This window comes from Exophiala viscosa (assembly GCF_022695815.1).
Source record: "Exophiala viscosa unplaced genomic scaffold EDD37scaffold_10, whole genome shotgun sequence".
NCBI classification, from domain to species: Eukaryota; Fungi; Ascomycota; class Eurotiomycetes; order Chaetothyriales; family Herpotrichiellaceae; genus Exophiala; species Exophiala viscosa.
In genome coordinates, this window is record NW_026944362.1 from 751,776 (window position 1) to 775,548 (window position 23,773).

Sequence of the window (23,773 nt, forward strand, 5' to 3'; positions counted from 1 at the left end):
AGGTCTTTTCCCTCTAGATCGCGCACTACTCGTAGGCGTACCGCCTCCGAGCTCTATTTCTAAGTCCTCGCACTCTTATAGGAGTCTCTGCTCCTCCACGATAGCTAATAGCCGTGTATGTCGCTCTCTAAGCGACTCTGCGCCCTCGCCCTCGGTCGTGGGTTGTACGGTCGCTCGCGTACTCGGTGCCATAGCGCAGGCGGTGCGCTGGCGCAACGTAGAGGGAGATAAGGGTAAACGCTCGACTATGTCAGGAATGCGAGGAAGGACAATGCATAGTGGAATATATACCTAGCTATCTATCTAGGTACCGAAAGGACAGCGAGTCGAGCGTTGGAGAAGAAAAGACTCCTGAATCCCAACGGAGCTCGCAGCTATGGAAAGCTCTGTCAATGGCGCCTTGGCGCCTGCCCAATGCATCGGTCTCCGCACGTGACTCGCACGTGACCTGCACTATACTCTGTTAGGCGGGATTCCTAACAATTAAGCCTTGCCCTTTATTGCATTCAGCGCCTTGACTTTACACTTCCGATCATCGTGAAGAATCGTCTAGCAGCAATCCTTGCAGCATTCGAAGCACATGAATCCAGCGCACCTGGATACCCAGCGTGATCAGGGCATGACTTGCAAGGTCGATCTGAAGTACTTACAGTCCGCAGCACACATCCTCGCCCTCACCGCCACCACGGAGACCGACGGGAGCTTGGGTGGGGTCCATTGCCTTTTGGGCGGGGTCCATTGCCTTTGGGCCGCTCTTTATCATCGTGTCAGCACATGCAGGACTTCGAGTTTCTCGATCAAAGGGTACTGAGGGGAAATACTTACAGGTTGTTCAGCAACGACAGTCTCCGTGCTGACCTCGGGTTGAGCAATGCTCTGGGTGTTTTGGGTTGGAGTTCGGGCGTCCATTTCGGTGAGGTTAGATCTGGTTTGTTGTTGGAAGTAAGATCGCGTTCTGTGGATATCAGAGATTGTTCGATGATGGACTAGGTGGGTTTGATGGAAGATGAGAAAAGTACGGTGTGCGTTTTGGGTTGAGATAAAGTGAAGTGAAGTGAAGTTAAGAAACTTGGTCACTGCAATTCAGGTCAGGCCATGCATTCTCTAGAGTGTGTCTGCGCCCCTGGACCACGCGGTGAGATTGGAGCTACGCTACCGTACTCTACAGGCGGACTTGACTGGACTGGCGTTTGACTCTTGATCGGAATCTCAGGTTTCACATTCGCCGTGGTGTGTTTGGTTGGCTAGGCCCTGCTCACCACACCGACTCACCGATTCCCTCGACGAATCGCGATCATTTGATAGTCCATGGTGATACGACGATAAGTTTAGATGTGGTGACTTACGTGGCACTGTCCACTCACGCTGGGACTTGACTCGCTGAGACACTATCGTACGAGGATGCGTGTTCATGCATGAGTCTGCGATAGGTGGATAGCTGGATTTCCCGCCTATTGGTGGTACAGCACGGAGGGACGGGATCAAGGTTGAAAGGCTTAACTGCTGACAAGCATTCTGGGAGGCTTGGAAGGGCTAGGGTGGCTAAGCTTAAGTTAAAGCTTTTAGTGCGAGTCCTTCGGCATCACTTGGCTTGTTTGTTGACTTTTTGCCTACTGTTGTCTGCGTGCTGGCATATCGCACTTCGACACCTTGACCGAATACAACTGGCGAACCCAATCAAGCGCACTTGGATCAGGCGTCAACTCAAGTGAAAAGCACGCTGATTCCCCCAGATGCGTTGTGCCGGGCTAGATTTTATGATAGATGTCGAGAAAAAGACTGCGTGGAGGAGATCATTCTCTTAACGCCATGAGGTTGGAGACTGCATAAGCGCATATCCTACTTCCAGAGCAAGAGGCAATCGCGGTATTGATCTGCGTCCGCAATGAAACAGAACCACGTTCAGCACAGTTGACTAAATATCAAAAGTACTGGCCGAATAAACCCACCGTCCCGAGTGCTTGGTTCTGCTTCAAGATCCGAGATCCTCTAAACCTGCTTGGCCAATGACGTCGGCATACAAGGCTCATAAACACCAGCTTCAAAAACATTGATGACCTCTGTCTAATCACCCACAGATACCAGTTCGTACGAGTAGTCCCTCACTCGGATTCAAACTCCATGAGTTATTCGTTGGAAGAGATACCAATTTGACAGCTGCTGTGCTCGCGAAGATGCGAACGACGATAAAGTTTGTGGCTTCAACCCTCCACCATTTTCGGCCAACAAGGATATGCACGAATTGCAAGGATGCGCCTCTGTCGATATCCTCCACGTATGGCCTCCTGCCCAGCAGGCCTCCACATTCGACACGCTTTCAGATAGCCAAACCACTCTCACCACAACGACATTTCTCTACGAATTCTGCGTGGCAAGTCTCAAGAATCGCAAGAGATAATGACGAAGATGTCTCGGCAGAAGATCCCAAACTCGAGTTTCCCGATCCTTCTCCCTCAAACAACAGAGATACAAAAATCTCTTGCGCCTACTTCGACCGCACTGGGTCCCTCGTATCTCCCCACAAACAACTAACAAAAGCCGAAATAGCCCAACAATTCGAGCTTCGGCACCGCGATCTGCGCGACATCGACCTCAAATCTGAATCCGTAACACGCATTCTTGTCCGTCCCGCCACCATCCTCCTCCAATTCTTCGACCTCTGCATGATCATTCAAGTCGACGAAGCTCTCCTGATCAATCTGCATGACCCGCACAACCACCCCAATGGCGCAGTGTACCACGATTTCGAACGGCGTATGTCAGTCAAAGAGACAGCCGAAGTCCCCGAGCTGCCCTACGAACTACGCGCCGTCGAAGCAGCCTTGATGGCCGTCCTGTCCATTCTCCGTGAGGACCTCCTCCAGGCACGACAGGACGCCGAACACAGCGCGGCACACCTCAAACTCGAGTCCGGTCTGGCGGCAGTCGGCCTCGACATGCTCTTCGAGCACTCACGCCAACTCAGCAAGATCGAGCAGAAAGCCCGTCTCGTGCGTGACACGCTGCGCGAAGTCCTCGATACAGACGAGGATCTGGCGGGAATGTATCTAACAGACCGGAAGGCGGGCAAACCCCATGAGACCACCGACCACCAGGAGGCGGAGTACATGCTGGAAGCGTACCACACGGCTGCTGACGCTCTTGTCGAGTCCGCGCGTGCAGCAAACAGCGTCATTCGCAAGAAGGAGAACACATTCCGATCCAGTCTGGCCGTGCAAAGAAATCAGATCATGTTTCTTGAAGCCAAGATTGCGATCCACACACTCGGTCTCGCTGCTGGAACTTTGGTAGCGGGTCTGTTTGGTATGAATCTGGTCAACTTCGTCGAGGAGGCGAGGTACGGTTTCGTCATGGTGACCGGGGCGTGTGTGGTCATCAGTGCGATCTTCTCGGTCTATGGGATGAGGAACATACAACGGATACAGAGGTTGAAGGACATTCACGCAGATAGGATCGTCGACCCTAAGAAGCAAGTGAAAGCCTGAAAGAATAAGCGCCAATGTGCAAGCCAATCTTGTCATGCCATGGAGAACACTACTTAGGTAGGAAATGCCTACTATCGCAACATTAGGGGCGTCCTTGACACAAAGCGCCATCTACCATCTACATGGCTTTGCCGAATCCAACATCGCTTCATTACAAATAGACCAAATTCGCTCAATATCATCTCCTTCCGGATCTCTTGCTCCGACACGGTCGCTCTGGGGTCACTCATTTCGAAGCACCGGACGGACTATTTGGGGTCCCACTCGAACTCGGCCACCTCATTTCGGAGCACCAAGCGGACTATTTGGGGTGGAACTCGAACTCGTCCACCTCGAGATATCCGGCGCAGTACCTCTACTCGACTGCGTCGAAACCAACTCCAGATTCAGCCCAAGTTCATGCCATCTCGCCATTACATCCATCCTCTCGCCCTCGGACGAGTTCTTGACCTCCTCAAACCCCTGCACAAAGTGCACGGCAAGGATAAAACTCAACTTATCATCGGCCAACTGTTTTCGGATAGTATCGTAGAGCGCGCGAATCCCGAACTGCTTGGACCCGAATGTCAACGCACGCTCTCGGATGAGAAGGTGTCCGATCCCTCGGCCGAGACCTTTCCCAAACCCTTTCCACCCTCCCTTTCGGGCACCCTTGTAAGGCTCGTACACGACGCCGGCCCACGCCTTGGCGATATTGATGGGAAGATGGATAAGATCGTGAGCGAATGCACCTGCAGTGCTCAGGACTGGGTTCGGGCCCTGACTGGGACCGGTGATTTGACCCATTTCGACGGCGTACTCGCAGGCGCGGTACAAACGCAGTTGATTTGCGTCCAAGATGGCCTCGTTACTGAGAACCGTCGCGGCGAATGTGCTCAATCGGATACCGCTGGCTGGGTGACCTTTGGTCTTCACCCACCATACCGCTGGCCGGTTCGGGGCAAGCATACATCTCATTCGATCGACGTTCATGTGCTGGTGGAAACTGGCGGCGCCGACTTCGGTGCCTTTTTCTTCCTTGATCCGGTCGCCTAATTCGCGTGCGCGCTCCAGACTAGAAGGTTCAAGCGCTGTGTTGATCGCATCAGCCAGCTTGTCGGCGGTAAGTTCCTTGAAGGGGATGGGCGTTGGGCCTGCGCCAGCACGAGCGACCATCGCGCCCCAGAAGGGCTGGTCGCCGAAGAAGGGGACAATGACTGTCGGTCGGCCGAGTGCGATGCCGGCTGCTGTTGTGCCGGCGCCGCCGTGGTGGACTACGCAGGATACGTGCTGGAAGAGCCAGTCGTGCGGGCAGTTGCCGAGCATGAAGACACCTTCGGGTTTGTCGAGATCTTCGGCTCCGAGGCCGCCCCACCCTTTGGATACGAGGGCTCGCTGGCCTGTCTTTTGGACGGCTTCGAAGATCATTTTCGTCATGCCGTTCGGGTCGTCGACCACGATAGACCCGAAGCCGATGTAGACTGGGGGCGGGCCTGCTGCGAGAAACTCGGCAAGGTCGGGATCGGGTTGGTAGTTAGATGCAAGGGAGAGGAAGTAGAAGCCTGAAATTGTGATGTTGGGACCCCAGTCTTTGGGTTTGGGGATGAGTGCGGGTGACCTGTAGAGGGTCAGCTACCGACCATCACATGACAGAGGCACTCACCAGCAATAGGTATATGGTACGCGCAGTCGCCATAGCATGTCTGTCGCGGCAGCCTGAGAAATTAAGCCTAGCCCTAACGTTTCCTTTCTGAATTTGTTGGTGATGTCGCCTAGTCCTTCCCAGGTCATCATGTCAACGAGAGTGTAGCTCATTTCGTTCGTGAGTTGACCGCTTGCATTTTTTGATGTGTGGATGTTCGCGATGGGCTGCGGGAACTCGCGTGTTGGCGACCACGGCATACTGTAGTCGTTAGCATCTTGTGACTTGTAAGTCATGAAGAGGAAAGACTTACGTGAACATCAAGTGCAGAGGGATGCCCAACTTCTGTGCACAGTGTATATGAGCGAAACTGGGTGGGTTGGCAATGATAGCGTGGGCGACGAAAGGTTTCCGCTTCGCTCTCCTGCCGTTTGGCTCTTCGCTTTCGTCGGCAGGGACTTCATCTGCGTCGGCGCACGATTTCCAACATCCTTCCAAGATTTCGGCCATTCCTTTACGTCGTTTGCCCACGTCACCTTCGCGCAGCGACTTGACGCCTGGGATCAAACCTGGGTTCTTGACCATGAACGCCATCAGCTCAGCCGGATCCCCACCGATGTCGAAGAATTCGAGCCCATTCTCCTCGACGAACTTCTTGAACGTTCCGTGCGTTGCTAGCCGGATGCGGTGGCCGTACTGGTGCTTGAGGACCTGGCCCAATGCAACGAAGGGTTGTACGTCGCCTCGTGAGCCAACGACCTGGATCACGATGTTGAGGGGCGGTGGTGGTCTGAACGGTCTGCCTATGTCGTCGAGGAAAGGAGGTGGTGGGCCTTGAGGCGTGGTGGGCTCTTCGTGGATCCGGCTCAATGAGATCTGCTCGAGCTGTTTGGCCATCTCAATGTCGGTCTGGGTGATTGTGATGTCCACGCGACCATCGTCTCGAACTTTGGTGTGAGCATTGAGACCGTCTTGCTGATGGTCCAGAGTGCCCTCCTCGGCATTGTAGCTGGCAGTGCGTCGGGGTCCAGCTGGTGGCTGTTGGCCACCATCCTCGGACGCTGTCTCCGGTTGATCCACAGCCATTGAGTAGTGTAGCTTCTTCGGTTGTGGACAATGCCAGTAGGTGCACGTTCTGGAGCCTTGCGAATGTTGGGCTGCCTTTGAAAGTCAAACCGGATCGACTGGGCTATCGATTGGCGCCCGCCATTGTGAGGCAGAGGAATTTCAGAAGAGCTGTGCGAGGAATATGCCAACTCTGGTAAACATTCAGCAAACCGAGATCACAGTGCACAATATGGGTCAAATGAATTGCACGCTGTAACCTGGCGCTTGGGTCTACAATATTTTGGGTAATTGGCGTGGTGGTTTGCTTGGTGCTGGGTCGACGATGCCGTCCCCATGACCCCGCCGGTAGGCTAGGCCAGAGTTACAGAAGTACTCCATACTGTACTGTACTGTCTGTACCATAAGGTAAGTCTAGCCTAATTGGCGAGTCGGCAATGCTTTGCTCGCCGCCCGCCGGTCGCATTTCTTGGCCAGAATTTTTTGGTCGATGTCGTACCATTCGTATCTTATCTTTCTCAAGAGTTTACAACCACACCCGCTGCAAGTGCCTTAACTAAATAGGTAGTGAAAAATCCTTGCGAATCCTCAGACAAAATGGGGTTGGCAGAGCCTAGAAAGTAGGTTCAACTCTTACGCAGCGTTTCCACGTCGTTGCTCGACTAAACCACTGGTCCCTGAGATCCTGATATGGCTAACACTGACACAGAAGAGTCAAACTCTCCCACGACCCTCGCAACCTCTCATGGTCACAATCCTCCTCCTCCTTCGGCCAGCGCCTCATGACCAAGCAAGGCTGGAAGGAAGGTCAATCTCTGGGCAACCGTGACAGCGTGCACCTAGGACTAAACGATGTTGACCGACTGGCCGCTGCCCGAGTTGGGGTTCTCTTCAAAGACAACAACCTGGGTTTAGGCGCCAAGACGAAGGGCAGGGACGTCGAAGCTCAAAGGCACGGTCTCGATGCATTTCAAGGACTCCTCGGCAGGTTGAATGGGAAGAGCGATGCGGAGCTGCAAAAAGTAGAGAAGAAAATCGAAGATCGAAAACTCGAAATGTACGCCAGAGGCCGATGGGGAGGTATGGTCTTTGTAAGAGGTGGGGTATTGGTCGGAAGTCTCGAAGACAAAGAGCGAGAGGACAAGCAAGTCGAGCCTGAAAATGCACCGAAGTCCGAAGAGAAGGACGAGTCTCACACTGAAGAGCGAAGGATGAAAGAAGAAAAGAGACAACGTAAAGAGGAAAGAAGGAAACGGAGAGAAGAGAAGGCTGCCAGAAAACTGGCGAAAAAGGCGAGGAAATCGGCCGCGATGGAAGAGAGTGCAACGGTAACCTCGAAACAACCACCGTCTGTCCGCAGATCACCCACCACTCAGCCGCCTGATGAAGCTGTGTCCTCGGCATCTTCCGAGAATGAAGTCGAGCGCGCAAGTGCTGCATCATCACTCAAACGAAAACTGTCCTCCGATGGTCACCAAGGCCTAGTAGCATCAAAGTCGCAGGTTATTGCTACCACGAAGACGCGGAATGGCCGCCATCTGCTTCGAGGTCGAAATATCGAGGCAAAGCGAATGGCTTTCTCGGACATGAAGGGACTGGATGAGATATTCATGAGGCCTGGTTGATGTGGAGAAGGTGGTCCACAGCCCTGTGAATGTAAACAAGCGATGGCACTGGCACCTCTCACGCGCTCTGCCGTGTCTTCCGACCAATTGCGACAAGACCATCGCTGCTAAGGATGGCGATTCATGCGGTTGTTCCTGTCGTCCCTTCATTTCCCAAATATGCTGGCAGGAGCTGCTCATGGTATTAAACCGACCAAGGTCGAAATGCGCCACCAGACATCACAACTTACATCGGCACTTCCTCTTACCGACTGCTGGATCATGCAGGTTGGATCTATCAATCCCGATATGGATAAACTGGTGCAGTACACGATAAAGAGAACTCGAGAGCACCCATGCGGCCTTCACAATGTTCCCAGGTCCGAATATGCCACCGAACCTCTCTTTGCCCGATGTTCTCTTCGAAGTCTTAGCAACCAAGGACAAGTCGATGACGCCACATTTGTCACCTCCACCAAGCCTTTCCGAACCGAGAACTCATTCAGCTATTGCAAATTTAATTATGGGCACGACAGCAGAACCATGATCGAACTCGGTGTCATTGTCAACCTTGAGCCCGGCAAAGAGGTCTCTGAGCAAGCCCTGAGTCAATCAGAGCAGGCGACGGCGTTTGTTCGCTTCGTCCCTGGAGATCTGATCCTAGAGGATGGCAGGACAGTTGAATCGTTCGCAGGTGGCAGGATCATATATTTTCCGCCTCAAGAGCTGGTCGAACTTTATGAAAAGCACAAATACTCGAGCACATGGTTCAAAAGTCTGCTATCAGCCTTCTTCTCCGAAGCCATCCGGTCGCGAGATAAACATCCTTTGTCGCGAGTCCATTGTCTACGATGGATGACACATGGTGTCGAGTCCCACGGCCTAGATACTATTGTGGAGCGCACCGAATCAAACGACTTAGAGCTCTTGTTCAACATCAGCTTCCTGCAGGAACTGGATTGTGGTCCAAATAAGATAAGCTCTGGTCTGATCGTAACTTTGTGCTGGGTTATGGACGAAGACCCGCCGCTGAACGATGCGCAGCAATACAGCGAGCATGGAGTCGAATCTCTGACGTACATAGTCAGAAACAAATTGGGTTGGTACTTTCCATATCTTATCTATGACCCTTTCGCACAGAGTCCTCCGGAATACATCACGGCAGCGTTGGCCGACGTTCGAAACAGCATGCATACGATGCAAAGGACGATACTGCAGTCGTGTGGGTATCCCCACCAGACGAGATACCATAACGTCTTGGAATTCGCCATTGCCAAAACAATCTACATTCGTTCGTCAGTATATAAAGATTACGGGGGAAAGCGTGTGTCGGCACTCCAGTCGGCCCTATCGAGGATGAACGGCGATCTGGAGAGCACTGACAGTAGTCCTTTTGATAGCGAGATTGTTCGCATGTTGCTCGGCATCGCCATTGGGGGAACGGATACGAATGACACCGAGACGCCAACTGAGATCGAGGACTCCGTTCAGCGCTTCAGCGAGACCCTGACTTAGCAAGTCAGTGAAGAACAAGCACAGGCTGTCTGCAATAGCCTTGGAGGGAAACGTCTCAACATCATTGATGGACCTGCAGGCTGTGGAAAGACTCTGATCCTCCTCTTCACGGCCGTCATACGAGCAGGTCTACACGAGAAAATCCTGCAGCCGATGACTGGTTCAAGCTATCAGAACTTGAGCAGTACTCGATCTCGACCAGTACTAATTATCGGTCCGACTGACGCACACGTCTGTGAGCTTTTCTCTCTTTGGTCTCGAAATTTCAACATGACACAGAAGGTGGCTTGGATTGGGCGCTACTCGGGGAGCGTATGGACAATCTTGCAGGGAGACATTGATACAGCCGTCATCGTCGTCGCTACGCCGTCAGCTGCTGTTTTGTCGCGCTTGTCTGCTCAGTTTCGTCCACACGCGTTGTTGATAGACTGCGCAAACTGCGTAGGTGACATCGAATTGCTGGGCATCATGTCATCATTCCCTACTCTGCGCGAGTACCATCTCTACGGCGACCGACATCAACCTGGCTTCATTCCCCATTTCCCCCAGGACAACCGCCGTCGCCGTCATGAATTTTCGGCGCAGGATGGATATTCCCTCTTCAAGCGCTCCCTCGAAGCCGGTATTCCTGCTCACCGACTCTCGGCGCATTATCGTTCAGACACCTTTAGCCACTTTTCGAAGCAACTGTTTTACCATGGTCAGATCATTCGAAACACATTCACTGAACACGAACCGCCACGAGTCATGCCCGCTGGGGACACAACCGTCGTGTCGTTCCCCGATGGTGATGGGTGTCTACTGACAGGACCGTCAGAGCCTTACCCGGTCCATCTCATCAACTCCTATAGGCGGTACGCAAATCAGCTCGAGAACCCTTTCGAGGCCAGGTTGGCTGCGTGGTCTGTCAATAAGATTTTGTCGGTAGATGACAGCTGTGTCAAGGACAAGAGGCTCCAAGTGATCTGCATGACCCGAGAGCAGGTGCCTCTTGTTGAGAAAGCTGTCAAAGATACTGCAACCGGCAAAGACTGGTCCGCAGGAGACCGTTTCAGATGTGTGATGCATAGAGACGCTACGGAAGCGGATTACACCATTCTCAGTCTTGTGTATAGCTTTTCGACAGGGAAGCCACCGCCTGCACACTTTTACGACGATGGCGTCATTAACCTCGTTACATCGAGACACAAATTTGGGCTTACCATTCTGGGAAACGTCCAGGACATCATTGAAGGCTCCAGTCACCGCACGGATTTTGAAGATCTTCCTCTTATCCGCATGTTCAAATTGGTACTTGAAAACAACTGGTGGGCGAGAGCTGTTGAAGATCCCGACATACCATTGCGCGTGTCTCATGGCTCTGAACGGCGGCGAGATGCTTATTGATACGAAAGCATCCATCACTCAGAATGAGCACGCGACAATGTATGGTCAGACAGACATTGGCTGTGGCGTCCTGTCTCGAAAAAGGGACAAGGCTTAAACCTCCCGAAAACATGGTAAATGCACGATCTCTGTACGTTGAGGTGGGCAAGCATGCAGTACCATTACATATGCTGGACTCAATTCCAATCCATATTGCTTCTCATACAATACTCCTTTGTACATACTTTTTGGACATTGATATAAATGCATCGTCCCCAATGGTCGAAAAGGAGTGGCTTGTGATGACCCCTGGTGAAATCCCAGTATATACAACGGAAAAAGAGTGCCGCTCCTGATAACCTATCATACCAATATCACCAAAGCCATCCAGATCAAATGGCAAGTATACCTCGTACCATGAACTGAAAAGCAGGACCATCCCGCCATGTCGAAGAAATCGTGTATCGCCTCACTTTGCCGATTTCTGCGTATCCGGCACCTCTTGAGGCAGATACCTCGACGAGATATCGTCGCCGAAAAGCTGCATATCTCCCTTCCCACCCATTCCCATAAACTCCTCCTGCTGCCTATTCGCCGCAGGATCTTCCTCCTTTTTCTTATTATTCTTTTCTGGTGCAGTGTCCGTCGCAATAGCGACTTTTCCATCAGTATTCTTCTCCCAGACCTTCACCTTTGCAGGTGCTCCCTTGTCCTGTCCGCCTGGTACATGCGCACCCTTGACTTCAACGACCTTACTCACTTTGATATCATTGATATTCGCGAGCAGGGTGCGCTCTCGATTGATTTTGCGCTTGGAAAAATCGAGGCTGTACATCGCGCCGGTCAACCCGTCGGTCGAGTCTGAGGGGTTGATACTCGCGGACACGGCGTTCCGGGTCCACGGGTGCTCGAGACATTGGTCGACTGTGTACCGTTTTGCCACGTCGACGGTGAGCATATGGTCGATCAGATCGAGGGCTGGGTCGCCTATGCTGTCCCAGTATGGGGACGGGTAGTCGAAGCGGCCCATTTTGATCTGTTGGGCCAGCGTGTAGGGGTTGTCTTTGCTGTACAGTTCGTCGCTGAAGGGTGGAAAACCGCATAGACAGATGTACAGTACCACGCCGAGAGACCAGATGTCGACGGCTTTGGTGTACTTTCTGTGACGTGTGTTCTCGAGGATCTCGGGCGCGACGTCTAATACGGACACGAGATTAGCATGTGTCGGTAAGAAAAGGGACGTGGTACTTACAGCTTGGTGTCCCACAGAGCGTCGTGGTAAATGATTCCTCGCCGATGATCTTGGCCAGGCCAAAGTCGGCGAGCTTGACGGACAGGTTCTTATCCGTCAACAGAATGTTTTCGGGCTTGATGTCTCGGTGGACGATGTTTCGTTCGTGCAGGTACTTTGTGCCCTGGAACAGCTGGATAAAGATCTTGCGTGTTTCTTCCTCGGTCAATTTTTGCTTCGTCACAATTAGGTTGAACAGCTCGCCTTCGGCGGCAAGTTCCAACACGAGATACACTCCATCTTGTTCGTCGAATGTTTCTTTCAGACACAAAACATTTGGGTGGCTGACACTCATTAGGAGGGCGATTTCTTGTTGTAGTCCCTCTGTCTGAGACTTTTGAGACTCGCCCATCCGCCTCTCGAATTTCTTGACGGCATATTTGAAGCCGGAGGCTCTTTCGACGCAGAGATAGACCGTCGCGAAATGGCCCTTTCCTAGTTGCTGCAGGATCCGGTATTGCGAATTGAAAGCACTTGAATCTCGGTTTTTGGGATACCGGAAGACAAACCTCGCTTCGTCCAGGATGGTGATCTCATCGCCATCCTCAAGTTCTCTTCGCTTGTTGCGACCGACTAGCGCCTCGTTGACGAAAGTTCCATTGGCGGATAGATCTTCGAGGACGGCGATCGAGTCGCCGTTCCTTGTCTCGTTGAATAACAGACAATGTCGGTTGGATACGGTGGGAATATCCAAAATCATGTCACACTCGGGGTGTCTGCCAATGAGGTATCCTCCGGCAGGAAACCCTTCCATACGTTTCTCGTCCTCGTACTCTTCTTCATCCTCTTCAAGCTGTTTCTCCCCCTTCTTCTTACTCTTGACTGTTGCTCGGCTTATCTCGAGAGGGTGTGACGGTGCGGGACAAAATGCTCTGCGCTTCATGATTAACCGGTGACCGGTCTCCTTTAATGGGAATAGGTATCCCCAGTTCCCATCGTCGTCGTCCAAATCTCGCTCGATGTCTCGAGGGGGGTAAATGAATTGTGATAGGATTTGAGTATCTTGCGGCGGCGAGGATAGAGCATTGAGTTGAGGGGAGGATAGGGGAGTGACATGGCGAATCTGACTGGGTCGACCCTCTGGTGGTGTCGCTGTCTGCTCTTTGTAGTTTGGCTCGGTAGCTGTCGATTCGTGGTTCGTCAGAGGGGAGGGGAGATATTGGTTCTTTATAGGAGTCTGCTTGTTGGGGTCTTTCTGTGTGTGAGGCTCTTTCTGCGGCTGGGAAGACAGCCGGTTCGATCGGCGAGGTTTCTTTATTTCTTGGTCGTCGCCGCCGGTGCTGTGCTGTAGAAGCAGTCAGACTCCGAATTCATAAGCAGATATATGAGCCTGGTGCATACCCGGTTCCGCTTTAAGCTACTCTGCTGCTTCTTAGGAGCCATTATACTTGCGATTTCACTTATAACACCTTCAAATTTTTCTACTCTTTGACAACGACTGTAGTTCAATTCGGACCTTGTTCCGAGGCGTGTTCGCCGATTCCAATGGACGTTACTCCGCTTAGCTAAGGTCAGACATCATGTGTAGTCTGGGTTTGCGATGTGGGCAGGGAACAGCTGGGTAGTGTGATGATGGACTCGGGCAGCACTCGGTATGGTAATCAGGTCTGAAGAGATATCATCGGCGCAGAAGGGAATGTCTTGGATTGTTGAGTCTAGTTCGGAATTGTACGTGCCAATCGAGGCAGCTTCCATTGGGCGGAATGAGTATGCATGGTTTCGGCTTCGCATCCTCGGCTCTCACGTGAACGCAGCCTCGTTAGACTTTCGACGGCGTCAATGGCACAGGCAGGGCATGACTAATGCGCATTCCTACTGATGACCACAACCAGTGTCGATCAGGGTACGGCGTCCCGCGTCCAGACTGTGTCTAGGATACTCGTTCTCCGGAAAAGGCAGCTGTTTCTGAGACCGGCGCATCATCGAGACACCTCTATTTCTGACAGGTCTATGTTGAGGCTGGTGCTACCATAACAAGTTCATATTCATAATGTCTCCCGCGTTCTTTTTCATCATGTTGTGTATCAGTACGATCATATCCAACTACAAGTAGGGTAGGTACGCAGAATATCTACAAACACCATATAATATAATACGGGCAAGAAAGCCAGAACCGTCGTCCAAGGCTCGTTATAGGCCGCAATGAATGCCGTCGTTTTCGTTCCCTTGATGACCCCTCGACCATGACACGCAGATCGTGAGACGCACAGGCATATATACCAGGCTGTCATTCTACGTACCCAGACAAGGTACGCAGCCGATTCCATTACGTTGAACACCATGAACACCGCACCCCAAATCACCGTTTTTATCCCGCCCACTAGACCCTTGGGTATCAAGTCATCCAAACCAAACTTCATCAACCAAAACCGAATATGCAAATCACCCGTCCCCAGTATAGAAGCCCCCAGCTTCAGTCCTTGATCAGGACCTCACCCATATGTACTTTGTCGATAACATGGCGTGTACATGCGTCATAGACTCTCCGGGCTCATCATACTCGTGTCACCGTCCATTACACCATTGACTTTAGCAATACCATTCATCTCGGATGTCTCGTCGATATTCTCCGTGGCAGGTATCGTGTCGTCCTTGTCTGAGGCTTTCAGATCAGACATTGTCACCTTTGCTTTGAGTGTTGGCCTCTTCTTCTCTGGGCTCCCGTCACCACGAGGTCCAGGCGTGGAAGGGTTGATACCATTGACCAGAGTCGTATCCTCACCAGTGCCATTCATGACGATAGACTTCCTCTTCCCTTTATCGGCAGGAGTTGTTCCGCCTGGAGGTTTGGGGGCGCCGGCGTTCTTGACAGGTGCCTTTTTCTGTGGGCTGGCATTGCTCTTCAGTCCGCCATCGCCAATCTTTCCGCTGGCTGGTACGCGTGCACGTCCGTAACCAGGCCTCTGCTTGGGTGGAAGTTCCAGATCCTCGACCAAAGGACGATCGCCGTTCTCACGCAGGCGCTTCCTGAACCACTCTCTGACCAGTCCAACCTGCTCGTCCACATTGTCGAGAGTGATCTTTGGCCAGCGAGGAGGCTCCTTGAAGATCTTCTCTACAGAGTCGGTTGTACTGGCTTGTTGATTGCTCATGCCAAGACGATTCTGTAAGATGTGGAATGGAACAGTAAGACTGGCCATTCCAAACTCCTTGTCCAAGCCGAGTTCACGGAAGCCGAAGAAGTCTTCGTCAAGGTCCCCAGCAAAGTCACCACCGACAAACTGCTCCCCACCATCTACGAACGTTCCCTGCCCATGGGCTGTATCGTCCGTCAGAGCTGGTCTGAGGAGATCTGTAAGGTGTGCTTTCATCCGATCATGCATGGTGGTGAGGCGGGTAGCCATACGGTCGACGTCCTCACGTGCATACAGGTCGAGATCGTTGACAGACATGCCGCCAGAGTGCAACGAGTGGAGAAGCGCCTCTTCAAGAGTATTGGGGAGCTTGTAGCTGGTCGTCTCTCCTGCTGACACTGGCGTTGTCACAGGAACCTTGAAGTCTTCTCGGTAATTGAGAAGAGTACTGCATAGTTTCTGGAAGAAATCGGCCGCCATATCGGTCATGGCGTCCATCGCCGAAGGTTGGAACTCCTCAAATCCTGCGTAGAAGAAGATTTTACCGATAGATCTTTGAAATGCAGCCTTGCACACCCATGGAGCCATCACAGGCCCAGCGTCCGACATGACGTGGTTGGGTATGTCTGCCTCCACAAAAGGTTCCGGTTGATATTTCTGGAATTGGTTCTGATACGTCTGGGACTGCAGCTGCATCTGTTTCACCACACCAATCTTTGAAACAACTTTCCGTGTCTCTTGCATTTGTCGCATATTGGCGTCCATCTTTTTGACTAGCTTGCTGTCTGGAGCAACAAATTGTTTTGATGGCAGCAAGCGCAAATACTCTTCAAAGTGTTCAATAACTTGTCCTTCAGAGTCTTGCTCCCATCGCAGTCGGGTGTTCAGATCTGGGATTGCTGCCAGTGGATCATAATAGTCCGGCAACATACTTTCATCTTCCGCTTCCATTCCCTCGGCTAGTGTCTGGCCCTGGATGTCGCCACGTTGATCACGATCGGTTGCATCTCCACCAAATTCAGAGATGTCCTTCCCAGCGGCTTCTTGTTGGATGCGTTGCCAACGACGCATACCAGCCTTGCTTCGCAGCAAGGCAGTTTCTTCCGCATTCAACTTGTCCCCACGAAACAGCTTGTGTCGGGCCGCGGCAAGCATCGCCCGCTCCTTCTTGGTCTTCTGCTTCCAGAGCTTGTAATCCTCATCTTCGTACTCGGGTACAGGCGCTTGTGACGGAAGGCCAGGTAGATCCATGTCCATAGCTTCACTGCCTGTTCCCACAATGCTCCCTGGACCATGCGCTCCAACGGGCGTCAAGATGCCAGGCGGAGGAGTGGATTGCCCTTGACTCCCGTCAAATTCTGATTCTGCCCTAATACCATTCTGAACAGAACTGAGCGACTGCATGACTGGTTTGGTTTCCGGAATGGGTGTTGTCTCCGGCGGATGTTTCCGCGATGTTGACTGACCACCTTTCTTTGCACTCTTGTTCGGCGCCTTTCTACCACGCGACGACATGATCGGTTCATCATCGCTCTCCTCTGCCTCGTCCTCGAGCTCACCATTGGCAATCTGCTGCCTTCTTTCCTCGGCCTCAACCTCCGCGCGATCGCGAATGACAATATCTGGAATCAGAGGAACAAGTTTGTCGGTCTCCTTTTGCATGAAAAGAGCATGCTTCCGAAAGAGATGGTCCGGATTGCTGTTGAATCTCAAGCAATTCTTCCATATCTGATTGAGATCGTCGACAAACTCCTTCTTCGACTTGTAAGCAAGCTGCTTGAGCTTCTTGGTCATGGTCCCAAGGTCCATTGGCACCTTGATGACAACGTAATAGTCAGGAGCATCCTTCTTTTTGACCGGATTCAGGAAAGGGAAAGAATGCTCCGTATGAGCTTTCAACTCAGTGAGTACTTTCTCCGCCGATTCGTACAGTTCTTCTTGACCGACTTTGTCTTCGCTCGCCCACTTGCTTCGGTTCTTACGCACCTCACTCATAAGTGCACGAAGCTCGGATTCTGTCGCGTGCACCATGGAGCGATGTTCGTCCAACCGTGCTATCAAGTTTTTGAGTGTGAGACTGGATGCGCCAAGATTCGCTTTACTCAGACTCCCCTGCTGCATGGTTGCATTCTGGCGATTGGCCTGGCCTTCTCCGTCTGCCTCTGCGCGGCGTTCTGCCTCATCAAGTCGGTGTTGATCTAGCATGGCATCACGATCATTTTCCAGTGTGAAGAACATGGTCCGTGACAAGGTCTTGACTGTCTCTGTTTCCACGCGCTTCGTCTCTTCCAACTTCTTCCGGGCATCCTCCGCATCCTCTTTCTGCTTGGCTACACCGGTCTTCGAACCTGCTTTGGTAGGATCGGACACGATGCTAGAAGGTGGGACCGGGCGAGCCAGCGGCGACGAGGTCGCGTCAGCGATGACATGGACTTTGTTGGGCTTGTCTTGTAAGGGGGAGGCTCTGGCAGTATCTACTTCTTGCTCCTCATCCTCGTCTTCGTCGTCGTAATCGTCATAATCGTCCTCGTCCAGTTTGCGCTTCTTTGATATTGGAGGATGGACGGGGTCCGAGTCCGCATCTTGCGGCGCGGACTCGAGGAGAAGCGCATCGTCGATGTCGGGCCTCTCATGTTTTATGACTTGACCACCGTCATCGAACAATGTTGCAAGTCTGCCCTCAGTCTCTTCAAACAATGCGCGAAACCGAACAACCTGGGGATCTTCCTCGAAGTTGGCTTCGGGTTCGGCAGGTGGACCGAACTGCGAGCCCGGACCCAGACCACGCAGTCTGAAGGAATTAGGAGTATGAGATCGAGAGGGCGCTCTTAACAGCCCGTTGAGAGTGTCTCGATGTAAAGAATGGATGAGAGGTTCATCGTCCGGTGGTTTCTGGCTGTTTGGGGGCGGCCATGTTAAGGACATGGCAGAGCCAACCCCCGATCTGCGGCGGGCGAGGGGTGCAGTCGCTCCAGTTTGGACGGTGCCCTGCGACGGCGAAGAAAGGGTTTCGACACGCTTGAAAAAGTGTGTAGATGATGACTCGAGGTCGCAGAGTCCGGATCCGATGGAATTGGATCGAGAAACGATAAATGGGGGACGTTGCGAGATGGACAAATTCGGTGATCTGACGGGGTGGTGTCGCGCAGTTAGGAGGCTTGAAGTTGAGATAGTGTTGTATCGAGTGCATTTCGCGCCTGCCGAGCCCGCCAAACGCAAAGTAACTTTCTGGCCCTTAATCGCAGGGAGGCCTCCGTCCCAGGCTTCACTCACTTGCACTTGTAGTGCTGTCAGGCACCACAGACAACACAGGGACGTTGTTACAACCTCAACAGTCAACCTATCTATCTCTTCAATGTGCTAGTCTCTGAAGAGCTGGCGTTGCGCCGGACGTTTCTGCATCTGCACCACAAGGGAACAACACTGAGCATCCCTGTTCCGGACCTCCTTCGACATGGCAATGCGCATTCGGTTTCCCTTTGCAAGCAAGTCTTTCCTGGGCAGACATCTGGATGAATAGTTGCTAACTCTAGCTAAAAGTCGGCTTTGTGGTCATCCTTGTCTTTGCCTCTTCGCTCGGCCTGCTTCCTCATTCATCGCTGCCCTCGACTCCAGAAGCAGCACGACCATACATTCCGCCACAGTCCGACAAGGCTCTCCATTTCATATGCTTCTTCGCCCTCACAGCCACGTTCTACTTTATTCTCGATACGGGTCGGAAACGAGTCATTCATATAACCTTGATTGTGTGCACTTTGGTGTTAGGAGTCGGAAGCGAAGTAGCTCAAGGTTTGCTCCCAAATGATCGGGACTTTGATGCCTGGGATGTTCTAGCAAATGTCCTAGGAAGTCTGGCCTCACTGGGGCTTTGCAGTGCATACCATCGACGCGCAGCCGAAAGACGAAGAAGAGCAAAATATTCTGCATTGTCAGGAGACGGTATCGAGGGCGAGGACCTGGAGCTTGGAGAGGCAGTTGGCCAGCCGAACGATGATGAACAGGAGACCGGCGTTGTACCTCGAACCGTCGACGAAGAGCTAGACAATTGGGATGAGAACGTTGTGGACGAAACATGGGAGGAAGACGATGATGTGACAACGAGTCAGGACACCAAAGTCACCCCTTCGGCAAGCTCTGTCGGTAGCGAAGAACCGCTGAAGAAGGTAGCTGTGGATTAAGATGTCGTTCTCGAAAAGTCAGACATGTCAAAAGCGATTTGAGCATATATGGCTGTGGGTGTCGCGACCATGGCGCATTCCAGGCATGAAAATGATGGAGTCATGGGTCTGTTGCTTTCGGAGACTTGTGCAGATTCTGGCCAAAGTGAAGACAGGATATCAGGTCTTTATTGGTGTGAGAGATACCCGCCGTTTTCTTTGCTGGAATTAAAAATACCACCACCTCGATGTTTCTCGATGTCCTTTCTCGGCTTCATTTCCGTGAAGCATTACTCCTCCAACATGTGTCAACAAAGCTCACTCGACTCCAGACTTGTTCCCTCAAGTGACTGTGCCAAACGCCATTTCCTCAAGCTTTCCCAGGCCAGTTGCTGCCCCCGTCGCTCAGGCCAATTGTTATGGATTCGCTTCTGTGATGAGCGGACTCATCTGAAGCAGCTGAATTTCCCGCACGAAAATCTGAAAGGATTCCTTCGCATGCCATGACGATCGACTGTAACACCACCTCCACCGTGTCGTCCACCCCAGTTCTTTGTCCAAATGAGAGGCATAGTGATACGCCTACGGGTAGGTGATTATGATTGAGTCGACGAGTACGTTGGTCGTGATGTTTGTGCTGTTGGCGCTGGGTTCTCGGTGGTGCCTGTAGATTATGGATGAACGAAGGTGAATGCGACTGGTGATTGCGCACGGATTACTACTTATGCCTCATGGTGGAATTCTTGCCTTGCGATTTCCTGTTACAATGCAAAGCCTCAAAGTCTTGGGACTACGTCAGACTCCTTGGCTGTTACGACGATCGAAGGCAGTTGCGCCAACTCGAAAAGCAGGCCCAGCAAGCCCAATTCCAGTAAAAGTGGTGGCACTGTCTGTAATTTGAGGAAGCCGCTGAGATTCAAGTTGATGTCTACCTACCTAGGTACCCAGTGGTTATATCTACAAGTACCCGCAACCTGTCGTCAATAATGACCAGGATGATACCACCGGCTTCTACGCCGTCCATCACGTAGTCACGTGGCAAATACAGACACATACAATACAATACAATACTGTACATCGGGGCTGTGTCTCCTGACTTTCGGTCGCATTGCGCTCTTATCCATCGGCGACCTTTTCACGAAGTATCTTTTCGTTTCTCTCTTTCCTTTCTTTCTCTTCTGCGCGTGTAAGAGTCATAAACAAATTGGGAGGAATTTCATGGTAAGACTCGCCCATTGACATTCTGGTCTCACTGAATTCGCTACGCGACAACAATCACGCTTTACTGTCCGGTTTGAATGCGCGTAAGTCCCCTGTATCTTTCCAGGGTTCACTCGTATCTTATCTAATCGGCTCCTGCAGCAGGATACCCTGTCTCTTGAACACGAATCGAGTACAATCCTGCACTACATTCTGGAACCATGCCCATATTCACAAAGGGAGTCTCTTTGACCAACTTCGTCATCGCCTCTTCGGCGCTGTGTTTCCAGGTCTTTGTCCTGTACCCGTGGCACCACCAGTTGGACGATGAGTTCAAAAGAATGAAAGAGGAACATCTTCAGATCTACCGCATGGGAGAGGAAACGCGTCGTGCTGAGTTGGAGAAAATAAATGAGCAGTTGCAGAAAATCGGAAACAGCAAGAAATGGATATAATCGCGGTTCTTCCGTTGCAGTAACGGTGCTGGGAGGCTCAATCGAGAAACGAACAAGACTGACTGCATGAGCGAAGGTCAAGACGGTGGCGCAACTAGAGCATAGAATGGATCTCTCCATGGTATCTAGACGGGTTGAATGGCCATTTATCAGAGGAAGAGACTCAGCGCAGGTGGATGTGTTGACATCAGGTACCGCCAGAGCATAGCCACTTTCTCTGTGCATTGGGACAGGCGCCGTGATCCAAACAGAAAGAAGTGAGGCGTGCGCTTGAAGGGCATGAGTTCGAAGCACTCTATTGTCACCAAGCCACAAGGAAGACGCCCAATCATCATGGATACAAACATTGATCCGGCTCAGGACATCTTTCATCAAGCATTCATTCATATACAATATGCAAACCAGGTCGGGGTCGGGGTCATCTGTCCGCCCTACTTAAGCCTCGTAACACACTGCCCAGATCCTTGGGCGGCGAGCCTTGTACCTCCGACAGCGCCCTTCTCCTGCCTTCTTTCTCTCGCTGTGCGAGCTTCGCGGCGCAAATAGCCAACGCTGTGCTCGCCACGTCATCTGCAACCGTGCGGAACTGGCCTATCGTGTGTACTCCGTCTGCGAACTTGTCTATCGTAGGCCCTAGCGAATCGTACAGTGCATTCAGCCTGTGTGATATCGCATCTGTAGACGTCGAGTTCTTCTGGACGTTCTCCAGGGCTGCGACATCCGCCTCGGACAATAGTGAGCCGTCGAGTAACGGCAAATTGCCTTGATATGGAACTGTTATTTTCAACTGCTCCGACTTGACCACTGAAGGCGGTCGAAGCAGGCCTTCTAATGCCTCCTTTTCTGCTCGAAGTCTGCTAGTGATCAGCCGTGTACGGTCTGCAACCTTAGGGACGTACTCACCGCTTGATTTGTTCTTCCAGTTCGGCAATCTTCTCTGTGTTCTGGACGTTTTTCGGATTCGGACGCTCAGGTAACGGCTTTCTCTGCACAGGTAGATCCTCTCGGTTGAACCAGTCCGATAGCTCCGACTTGTTCGCCAGATCTTTCAGCAGTTCTTCTTGAATTACTCGAGCTATAGACATGTCAGCCTCATTACACTGGACGCCACAAAAATGACCTACCAGCTGATCTGGCACTGGCATCTTCAAAGTCCGTCCCTACCGGCTTCTCATCGAGAGCCCTCGTTGCGCACCACGTCAAGAGCTGCTTCATTCGTCGTGGCTCGGGAAGCCCTTCGCTTTCGATGTGCTTGTAGAAGTCCGGGATATTCACTTCTGTATGTGGAAGAGCTGGGTTCGGTCAGTTGTCTGCGATATAGCTACGGCGTCTTGGTTCTCACCATTAGAGCTCCCCGACTCAATCAAAGAGCTGGCTCGTCGCCCTCGCGTCCCCAAGCTACTCCTTCTCTCGCCTTTTCCACTCTTGCCTTCCCGCATGGCTTTATTGCGCTTGATCACTGGTGTATCGGCAAATGGGAGCGCAATCTTTGTTGCTGAATGGTCCTCGTGTTGGGTAGGTATCGTCTCTTTCAGATGTTCTTTTGGGCTCCTGCTGGGTGATACCCTGGCCGGTTTTCTAGGCGAAGCCTTTAGAGGCTCTCCAGCTGAAGGCTCCTGTATGGGTTGCTGATGTATTCCAGGCTTTCGGACTGGCTCTTTGAGTTGCTCTTCAAGTTCCTCGTTGGCCTGGTCTTTAGTCTGCTCTTTAGGCTGTTCTTTGAACCGCTCTTTCGTCTGCTTTTTCTGAAATGTGCGCCTTTCAGGGTCGGTGACCCGCGTGGTCGTGGGCGTACCATCTTGCTGTTGATTGTCCTTTGAGAGACGTTTTGAACGGCGCACCGGTCCAGCTTCTTTCGGGTTTGGTGTAGAGAATGAAAGTCTTTTCCTGCTTTTCCTGGGTTGCGACTCGAGTTCGTCTTCACCATCTGGGATATTCTGAACTTGTGTTGGTTGGGTCTTCTGTTCAATCGGCTGGGCTGGCTGTTGCTTCTGGTTTGGCCTTTGCCCCGAGCTCTCCTCTGCCACAGACGTCCTTACTTCTTCTTTACTCGTTTTGACGCGTTTGAACAAGAAGCCATCGTCCTCCTCGTCATATACCATTTTTCTTTTTGGTCCATTGCTTTCCTTCTTTGTTGGTACCCGAATTGTATCGGTTGTGCTTGCCACTGTCCTGGAGCCGCGGCTAACATGCGCGCCAGCTGAGTAGCCAGGCGCGTCATCCTTCTCTTGATGTCGCGCACTTAATCTTCGAGCTGGTCTTTGAGCAGATGACATTGGTAGAGGGTGCAGTGGTTGGCGTGCGACGAGCGCAGTCATTTGAGCGGCTTTGGTATGGCGTCGGCGGCCGGTCGCGTGTTGTTGCTTGGTCCGCAAATCGTATGCGCATGGAATAGCATTAGGTGAATTGGGAGTCCATGATAATGATGCTGGTCTAACGAGCGATCCGTTCTACAGCGCACAGGTATCGAGGGTTCAGGCATAAATGGTGGTTGCGCGCGAGATTGTGACAGCAATGTCGTTATGGTTATGCGGAGTGCCCTGGCCTACATCGCGGACCCTTTGGCTCTGTTTACTTTGACGAGGGTGCAACCGCCAAGCCTTACCGCTTTTGGCACTCTACAATTCTCTTATCATTTGCAGACGCTGTTGTAGGTGAAGGGACATGATATTGTTACAGATTAATGTATTGAGATTATGCAAGAAACAATTGTGAACATGTCTGCAATACCAAGTCTCCTTTTTCTTAGCATGCGCTGGTAAAACGAGGTGCTTCATCGAAGGAATTCAGGGCCACAGCATACCGGTCATACGGTGCATGCAACGTGCGGAATAGACAGGTCTTTTCAAGGTCCTAGAGTCTACTTCCCATGACCTTTTGACTTTCACATGTGCCTTTTTGGTATCTATCGAGCTGCAGTAATGTGCAGGAAACGGTATTG

The 23,773-nt window shown here is 52.0% G+C and overlaps 11 protein-coding genes across 11 annotated transcripts; 6 read left to right on the plus strand and 5 right to left on the minus strand.

The window, feature by feature from the left end:
• Positions 1-2,438: 2,438 nt before the first annotated feature.
• Positions 2,439-3,440, plus strand: EDD37DRAFT_553898 (uncharacterized protein; the record flags this gene model as incomplete). Its single annotated transcript, XM_062813693.1, has 1 exon — positions 2,439-3,440. A coding segment is annotated over one exon (1,002 nt), but the record flags the coding sequence as incomplete, so codon positions are not given.
• Positions 3,441-4,265: 825 nt separating this feature from the next.
• Positions 4,266-6,192, minus strand: EDD37DRAFT_567962 (uncharacterized protein; the record flags this gene model as incomplete). Its single annotated transcript, XM_062814172.1, has 3 exons — positions 4,266-5,082; positions 5,128-5,367; positions 5,420-6,192. Coding segments are annotated over 3 exons (1,830 nt in total), but the record flags the coding sequence as incomplete, so codon positions are not given.
• A 576-nt stretch (positions 6,193-6,768) lies between these two features.
• Positions 6,769-7,796, plus strand: EDD37DRAFT_652878 (Pin2-interacting protein X1; the record flags this gene model as incomplete). The annotated part of the gene is made up of 2 exons (XM_062818493.1): positions 6,769-6,791; positions 6,881-7,796. 2 exons carry the CDS (start codon positions 6,769-6,771, stop codon positions 7,794-7,796), a joined length of 939 nt encoding a protein of 312 aa, XP_062667401.1.
• EDD37DRAFT_120502 (uncharacterized protein) lies at positions 7,767-9,696 on the plus strand. Its single transcript, XM_062809325.1, has one exon. It carries the CDS (start codon positions 7,920-7,922, stop codon positions 9,288-9,290), a length of 1,371 nt encoding a protein of 456 aa, XP_062667402.1. The 5' UTR covers positions 7,767-7,919; the 3' UTR covers positions 9,291-9,696.
• Positions 9,561-10,676, plus strand: EDD37DRAFT_612031 (uncharacterized protein; the record flags this gene model as incomplete). The annotated part of the gene is made up of 1 exon (XM_062815325.1): positions 9,561-10,676. The coding sequence occupies one exon, from the start codon at positions 9,561-9,563 to the stop codon at positions 10,674-10,676; it is 1,116 nt and encodes a 371-aa protein (XP_062667403.1).
• Positions 10,677-10,722: 46 nt separating this feature from the next.
• EDD37DRAFT_120528 (uncharacterized protein) lies at positions 10,723-11,248 on the minus strand. The gene is made up of 2 exons (XM_062809326.1): positions 11,072-11,248; positions 10,723-11,015 (listed from the first exon to the last, which is right to left on the minus strand). Exons 1-2 carry the CDS (start codon positions 11,072-11,074, stop codon positions 10,770-10,772), a joined length of 249 nt encoding a protein of 82 aa, XP_062667404.1. The 5' UTR covers positions 11,075-11,248; the 3' UTR covers positions 10,723-10,769.
• On the minus strand, positions 10,908-13,434 carry EDD37DRAFT_120500 (serine/threonine-protein kinase Chk2). The gene is made up of 3 exons (XM_062809324.1): positions 13,288-13,434; positions 11,908-13,231; positions 10,908-11,852 (listed from the first exon to the last, which is right to left on the minus strand). Exons 1-3 carry the CDS (start codon positions 13,327-13,329, stop codon positions 11,125-11,127), a joined length of 2,094 nt encoding a protein of 697 aa, XP_062667405.1. The 5' UTR covers positions 13,330-13,434; the 3' UTR covers positions 10,908-11,124.
• A 528-nt stretch (positions 13,435-13,962) lies between these two features.
• EDD37DRAFT_120573 (transcriptional activator SPT7) lies at positions 13,963-18,176 on the minus strand. The gene has a single exon (XM_062809328.1). It carries the CDS (start codon positions 17,943-17,945, stop codon positions 14,421-14,423), a length of 3,525 nt encoding a protein of 1,174 aa, XP_062667406.1. The 5' UTR covers positions 17,946-18,176; the 3' UTR covers positions 13,963-14,420.
• Position 18,177: 1 nt separating this feature from the next.
• Positions 18,178-19,533, plus strand: EDD37DRAFT_120770 (uncharacterized protein). The gene is made up of 2 exons (XM_062809331.1): positions 18,178-18,505; positions 18,561-19,533. The coding sequence occupies exons 1-2, from the start codon at positions 18,475-18,477 to the stop codon at positions 19,196-19,198; spliced, it is 669 nt and encodes a 222-aa protein (XP_062667407.1). The 5' UTR covers positions 18,178-18,474; the 3' UTR covers positions 19,199-19,533.
• A 1,071-nt stretch (positions 19,534-20,604) lies between these two features.
• On the plus strand, positions 20,605-20,808 carry EDD37DRAFT_548952 (uncharacterized protein; the record flags this gene model as incomplete). The annotated part of the gene is made up of 1 exon (XM_062813679.1): positions 20,605-20,808. A coding segment is annotated over one exon (204 nt), but the record flags the coding sequence as incomplete, so codon positions are not given.
• Positions 20,809-21,250: 442 nt separating this feature from the next.
• EDD37DRAFT_652884 (Mis12-Mtw1 protein family-domain-containing protein) lies at positions 21,251-23,150 on the minus strand (the record flags this gene model as incomplete). Its single annotated transcript, XM_062818494.1, has 4 exons — positions 21,251-21,686; positions 21,736-21,907; positions 21,957-22,124; positions 22,175-23,150. The coding sequence occupies 4 exons, from the start codon at positions 23,148-23,150 to the stop codon at positions 21,251-21,253; spliced, it is 1,752 nt and encodes a 583-aa protein (XP_062667409.1).
• Between the last annotated feature and the right edge of the window lie 623 nt (positions 23,151-23,773).

Coding starts and splice junctions, on each gene's coding strand:
- EDD37DRAFT_120573 (XM_062809328.1), bottom strand. CDS start 17,945: ATGTCCTTAACATGGCCGCCCCCAAACAGCCAGAAACCACCGGACGAT.
- EDD37DRAFT_120500 (XM_062809324.1), bottom strand. CDS start 13,329: ATGGCTCCTAAGAAGCAGCAGAGTAGCTTAAAGCGGAACCGG. Junction 13,232..13,287: donor GTAGCTTAAAGCGGAACCGG/GTATGCACCAGG, acceptor CTGCTTCTACAG/CACAGCACCGGCGGCGACGA. Junction 11,853..11,907: donor GCTCTGTGGGACACCAAGCT/GTAAGTACCACG, acceptor TGTCCGTATTAG/ACGTCGCGCCCGAGATCCTC.
- EDD37DRAFT_120502 (XM_062809325.1), top strand. CDS start 7,920: ATGCGGTTGTTCCTGTCGTCCCTTCATTTCCCAAATATGCTGGCAGGA.
- EDD37DRAFT_120770 (XM_062809331.1), top strand. CDS start 18,475: ATGGCAATGCGCATTCGGTTTCCCTTTGCAA. Junction 18,506..18,560: donor CATTCGGTTTCCCTTTGCAA/GCAAGTCTTTCC, acceptor TCTAGCTAAAAG/TCGGCTTTGTGGTCATCCTT.